At 35.7% G+C, this 7,088-nt stretch overlaps 1 protein-coding gene across 1 annotated transcript; it reads left to right on the plus strand.

The window, feature by feature from the left end:
• Positions 1 to 1,710: 1,710 nt before the first annotated feature.
• Positions 1,711 to 3,247, plus strand: LOC117400567 (GSK-3-binding protein-like). Its single transcript, XM_034000712.2, has one exon. The coding sequence runs from the start codon at positions 1,818 to 1,820 to the stop codon at positions 2,319 to 2,321; it is 504 nt and encodes a 167-aa protein (XP_033856603.1). The 5' UTR covers positions 1,711 to 1,817; the 3' UTR covers positions 2,322 to 3,247.
• The last annotated feature ends 3,841 nt before the right edge of the window (positions 3,248 to 7,088 follow it).

Raw genomic sequence — 7,088 nt, forward strand, 5'->3', positions numbered from 1 at the left:
GTAAATTCACTATTTTAATAATCAGCTAGAAAGTTTTGGATTCCGCCTTTTTCAGACAGACTGGTAGAAATAGCTAGGTAGGCTGACATTGTTGTATAAATTTTAAAAGCTTGCAAGTTGCACTGTGATTTACAGCTGAATATCCTAAGATCGCTGTAACATACATAGTTCTTAGGTGGAGTTCCAATCTTAAAAGGAGACATTTTCTTACAAATTCAGTCCACCGTGAAAGAAGATCTGAAGTCTATGGATCCAGAAGTTTTCTCATTTATCTAACATTTAGGAATGTACACATTTTCTATTTTATTTTCACAGTTTATTTTCTATAAACTGTGTTTTGTATTTGCTCTTATTAGGACTGAAGTCATTGTATTTTGTATCTTGCTCTTAATTGTACTGTAATTCTTGATATGTATTTTATTTTGTAGACAACTGGTAAGTCGCCCTGGGTAAGGGCGTCTGCTAAGAAATAATAATAATAATAATAATAATAATAATAATAATAATAATAATAATAATAATAATAATAATAATAATAATAAAAATAATAATAATAAGACGAATATTCAAATCAGCAAGGCCATGGTTTTGAGAGATGAAGTGCTTTGCAACAGGTTGATCCATCTTTTGTGGTCATTTTGACAGTATGCAGGTCATTGGTGGTTTTATGCAGTCAGGATGTTTGCACTTTACATAGATGATGTTGGTAGATCTCATGCTACCCCTCTGCTTCACACTCTTCACTGGCTACCTATCTCTGCTTACATTCAAGACTCCTGTTCTTGCCTGCCACTCTCTTCAACACACTGCCCCCTCCTACCTCCAATCCCTTGTGTCTCCCCCCTCACACCCTTTCCGCTTCTCCTCTACTGGCCGATTGCTCATGCCTTGCCTCCACTCTCCATCCTCCTGTTCCCACTCCTTCTCTTCCCTAGCCCCTCTGTGGTGGAACCAGCTACTGGAGAACGTCAGGACTGCTCTCTCTCACTGCCTTCCTCAAGAACCACCTGTTTAGACTGCGTTTGTAGATCTCTTGAACTACCCCTTCTACTATGCACTGGACTTGCCTGACCTAAGTACCACACTACTGAATCCTCAGCTAATGCACCATCCTTGTACTACCGCACTACTAATATGTCCTTGTAGATATAACTTGCTGTAATCCTTACTTGTTGCATCCCAGTTCATATTGTACTTTAGTAGTATTATTTGCACTTACTAAAAACGAATCTGTATTTAAATATTTAATCTTGCATTGTAATACTGCCCTGTAACAACCGTAAGTCGCCTTGGATAAAGGCGTCTGCCAAATAAATACATAATAATAATACTCTGTGTGTGTATTATATAATTATAGTGTGTGTAAGTGTCTTCCCCCAACAAGCCACGTTTTCTCTCCTCCCTGTACACACCCTGCAGTTCTTAGAAACCCAGACTTACATTTAAACCAATCCCGAGACACGTTTCAACAGATCTTCTGCCTGGGGAGTAGGGGAGCGCACTTTTTGTTTATTATAAATCTATTTGAAAACCGTTAAAAACACGTTAGAAATAGAACACGTATTATAATATGACAGGAAAAAACACACTTAATCAATACACATAAATAAAGCTGTTTTGATTGAAAATATATGGCAATAAATGGAAGTCACCCCTACAGAGAATGGTACACTCTGAATTATGCGTCATCAATTGTATACAAATCAACCCGGTTTGCTTTTCCGTTGTGCAGCGTGGTGAGAGCGAGGGGGTTGTTGTATGTCTCATTCATTTAAAAGCAAATTCACGTTTAAAACGTTAAAAGAAAACTAGGTAATATGCCTTGTCGAAAGGAGAATTACATTTTTTTAGCGCAGTCTGTTACCGTGGACTCAAAAGAGGTGGACGCTCTAGTAACCAAAATCGGCGAAGCATTGCAGCTCCACAACAATAATACTACTACCACTAGTACTGCTGCTAATCAGAAGACAGTGTCATGTCTTCATAGTAACAACAACAGCCACAACAACTACCACACCAAACAGAATAATGCAGCGCTTCAAAAACGACCCGGCTGCTGTTTTCGACTCAGGAGTCGGGCTAATCAAAACCGAGGGAGCCCATATTCAATACCACAGGACACCGATCAAGAGTGGGGGAGTTTGAGAGCCTGGAATCGAAAGAAAATTGACGTTTCACAGGAGGACGACCCCCACCAGCTTCTTCAGAAATTGATTTTGTCTGGAAACCTGATTAAAGAAGCAGTGAAGCGCCTTCAGTTTTCTGCGGCAGAACGTGCAGAACATTCAGAATCTAACGCCGGTGATAATCTGCAATGGTAATGATGTGACACAGCTGTATACACATTTTCATTAAAAAAAATCGAAAGAAATGGATTGCCTGTCGTTGAAAATTAAGATTCCACCGGGGCTATTTTTTTCTAAACAATAAAAATACTTGCTACCTGTGGTTTTTACAGTTTATAACATGCAATTAATAAAATCAGACTCTTTTTAGAAACTGTTTTAAATAAATATTTTTTTGTAAGTCTTAATTTTTTTTTACATAGAAATGTTTTTTTTTATGTACCGTTATGTGTACAATCATCGTTTTTTATTGTTAAGGACTGAGAAACCTAATTTGAATTTCCCCTCAATGGCGTGGCATGTACATTCTCTGTTTGTACCACACAAGCCAACATGTTTACGTGCAACCGGTGCACTGTGGGACTTTTGGTTTTCTGTTAAACATCAATAACATGTTTTAGATTTTTTTTAAGTTTGGATATTGTTTGAGACGAAAACAACACTTGCCTTGTTTACATAGATAAACATATGTCTTTTTTAACAGATGGAATTAAATGGTAACCCAAAGTCGTTGTTCTTAATAATAATGCACTCTGTCCTAGTTGGATACCAACCAAAACGATGTTGTTTTGACTGCAGTGAATTTGCTTTGCAACCACGCCACTAGGGTGCAGCTCAGGAGAATTGGCACGGCGGACAGCCTCAACTGCTGGAGAGTAGTTTTTCCAAGAATTACTACCAACTGTTCAGACCTCGGTTGTTGTCGGAGTGTTCATTGTTGTGGTGTAACCGTGTTGACTTTTAAACAACCCAGACACCCCCATTTTTGATCTCATACATCCCGACGAGGAGTAAATAATTTTGTTTACATTATGTACACTTCGTAACGAAGTATTTCCACCCTTTGCCTGATTTCTTTCCAGGATCTTATGTCTTTTGCAATAAAAGCAAATGTGGTTTTACATTTGAGTTGTCTGTCCTTTTTATTTATTTATTTATTTATTTATAAGATTTCTTGTTTAACTTTTTGGTAGTTTTTTTTGTTCTTCCGAGGTCCACAAACATTTGTCAAATTGAACTTAATTAACTTTATAAATGAAGTATTTAAAAACAAACAACAACAAAAAAAGATTTGTATTCCTGCTGCAATGTCTTCCCGTTTCCATATATTCTGATGCAAAAGGCAGTCAAACCTTTGTCGTCGTCCCCCTACCCCCCCCCCCCCCCAAACACAAACTTTATTCTCAGTTTCCACAGATTTTAAAAGAACAGTCAATAAAAACGTTAAAACTGAACGATTTGTTATTAGTATTTTCTTTCTATACTAACGAAAGGGACTCCATTGAAAACAACGAGAAAAGTCAACGGAAAACGTAATTTATAGGCGGGTTAAATTGTGTGATGAGTAACATACACCACCCTCGTTTGTATTTCTTTTGGGAAATGTACTTTTCCAGCACTTTTTCTTATCCTGTGAAATGTGTGTTAAACACTCCTGGTAAATTCTACTAGGTCTTTCATCGGCCACTGAACTAATCAAGAACGCTAATTTATTTACCCGGAAATAACTCCTTGACTTGAGTTTACATGGCCCAAATGAGGAATGTATAGTAATATCCCGCGGTGAAACGCAAACAAAGGATATTACAGCAGTATAAATTGTAATGTTTGTCAAGCTGTTGATGGTTATTAGGAGGGAGCAACAATAAAACACTGCCATAATCATTTAATTGTACTGAGGTTGTACAGCTTGAGGTCAATAGTGCATTATTTTGGCTAAGTAATTTATTGGTTTTATAATGCCAACAACTATAATTTAGTCTTGTTTTCACTTGAGGTATGGTTTGTTATCTGGAGGAGAAGCTGTGTGTGCAAGGTAGGACATGTAAAGACTTCACAAGGAAGTGGCAATTGTAAAATGTTTATTTAAGTGTTTCCTTGGTGTATTATTCATTATACAACACTTTGTTAACAGAACAGAACATACTGATTACCACTTTGTCTGCATGTTTTAGCCATAGTTTTTAATGATGCAAACCTAAATATAATATTGTATCTGGCAGTAGACCAGAGATAATGCTGGGGGGGGGGGGGGGGGGGGGGTCCTGTAAGTCGGACAGGAATAATTGTTAATATTGGTTGTCTCTCATTTTGATGTGTGGTGCAAATAGGCAACAGGTGTGGCCGTCCAGTAAAACAACAGACATCCTAATAGGCATAATATCTGATATTGCCTGTGATGCCTGACTTATGGGACACCTTGTAATGTATAGTTCTATTTATAGTTCCAGTAGGGGTTAATGTATCCTGAAGTGGAAATGTTTTGGTTACACAGGAAATGCTTTTTATTTATATGTCATTTTCACATTGGTTGCATATTCATCCACTGACATCTGGTTAAAAACTGGTAGAAATTTGTTATCTTGGATACTAATATATTGTTTCTTAGTTTCAGTTAGAATCTCGATACATCTGCACGTGAACTAATTGTGCTCCCGTGCTTCCATACTAATACCCACTTTAATCTGCACGTGGAGTGATTGTGCAATCCCTGTGCCTAAATACAAATATACATTTTAACCTGTGCTACATAACCCTCACTCTGTGTACCAATACCTACACCAACAATAACATGCCACATACAACATAAAACAAAAATACGCACAGGGGCGGGGCACCCTGCCATAAAATATTTTTTAATTAAAAATGTTGTCCAGTTAAAGCTTACTAGCATACAAGTACAAAGCAATGAATCTCTCCTTTAACTACTATCACGGACATTTGGATAGGAAATTGAAGGAAGATGACCCTTTAGGACTGCTGCACTGACACAACTGGTAAACTTGTGTATACTGTGAAATGAATTGAGCGGTCACTAATTTAAGTTAAATTCTTTTGCATAAAAAACAAAAATATTGTATTGGATCTATTTCAGGTAATAGTTTCTTCGTTTTTATTTGTGTTTTCTAATTTTTTTTTTTTTTTTTACTGTGGATACATGAAAATGGCCTATTTTAAAACTGGTAAACCTCAGTTCTGTTTTCATTGTTTTATATTGCATTTAGTAGTATAGTTCACAAGGATATCAAGAGATCATCCTGCTAAGTTAGATTACTGTAGAGTGAAGGAGTGGGAGCCTTTAGAGCCACCACTGTTTAGATCAATATAATAGACTCCGAAAAAACTAAACGCCCAAAGCATTGGAAAATGAGTATGTCTAAATACAAATATAATGTTAAAGTATATTAAATATCATAATAAAAACAGAGGTTTAAAAAGCAAGAGCAGAGTATGATGCAATTACAAAACTGCCACAAGATGTCACTGAAGCTCCATAACACCCAACTCCAGTTTCAAGACATGAATACATTTTGTTATATTTGTATGTATATTAAGAAAGTGAAATGGATCATTTACAATGTTTTGTTTAGGTGCTGTTTATATATGAGTGTGTGCATGTAGTCGAGCCAAGTAGTAAATTATCTGACCAAAAACATTTTGGTCAGGTACCACTTTTTTTTGTGGAAAAAAAAAAATATATATATAGTCATTTCTTCTTAGACGCAGTGCTTGAGACTGATAAGACTGAATTCCCAGCTTTCTCTTTTATTTCATACAGACATGAGTGACTTGCTCCGTACCCCAAAATGACCATGGTGGTAACTAAATAGTAAAACCAATGAGGGTCTGTCTTTTATTTAGTGTATGTTTTGCTGTTTCAACAAGAACAACAAAAAGATATAAAGAGCTTTTTGTTTGCTTATTTCGACAAATCTATCAAGAATGGCATTCATACAATTTAGATCATTGTTGTGATACCCAGGTTTTTCAATAACCAACTCCACAACCACAAGGGGCAAAGAAGGGTATGAATTTGTGTTTGAGTCAGTGGATTTCAAATGAGTTAATCAGAGAAACAACAATCTGCTAGGTGTCCATTTTATTTTCACTTTTGAAGATGGCAAGCTGTTATGACTAAAAGAGAGTATCTACGTATTGAATAATGGACAGTAGGAACTCAAGACTTGTATTCATTTCTAATCAAGCATCTCCTTGTGTGTTTGCATTCTTAAATATGACACTCCCTTACAGCCCAGGCAAAAGCAAATAAAGGTACATTTCTTTTTTACATTTCCTGGGAACAGCTTTTGGCATGTCTACAGTAAGAGATAAAAAGACTTAAAAGTGACTAAATAAACAACACATTCTGATCTTCCTTGTTATTAAGGATTTATCTTATAACAGTTTTAAAAATCAATGTAAGGATACTGAAAAAGCTCTAAACAATAAGTTGTTTACTTTTGGTTTTGTTTGTGTATTTGATGTACTTTTTTCCCCTTTGAGAAAACGTTATGGTACATATAACAATTTGGAATAAAAAGCTTTTAGTAGCCGCAACCACAATTCATGAAATGAATTATTCATGCCATGTCGTTGTTGTGATTATATAGTGTATAATAGATGGTAGGCAGTGCATTCAAAATAATAAAAACACGAGAGATCAATATCAGTTACATATGTAGTAGAGATACTAGTATCAATGTAAATTTCATACTAGAGAGCTAAATATGGATCAATTTTTATAAAATGTAAATTAACTATAATGATTATTAGAAATATAATATGAAACTGTATTGACAAAAACTTATTGTAAAAGTATTTGAATAGATTTATGACTTGACTTAACCTGAAAAAAAAAAACACAATTAAGTGAAAATGAGTAATTGGCTTGGCTGCTTCACTTGGGTACAAAGATAACCTATGCGCTTGAAGGTCATGTGTTTGTTTACTGCTCTGGGGTTA

The sequence above is a fragment of the Acipenser ruthenus genome, chromosome 4 (assembly GCF_902713425.1).
Source record: "Acipenser ruthenus chromosome 4, fAciRut3.2 maternal haplotype, whole genome shotgun sequence".
Taxonomy (NCBI): Eukaryota; Metazoa; Chordata; class Actinopteri; order Acipenseriformes; family Acipenseridae; genus Acipenser; species Acipenser ruthenus.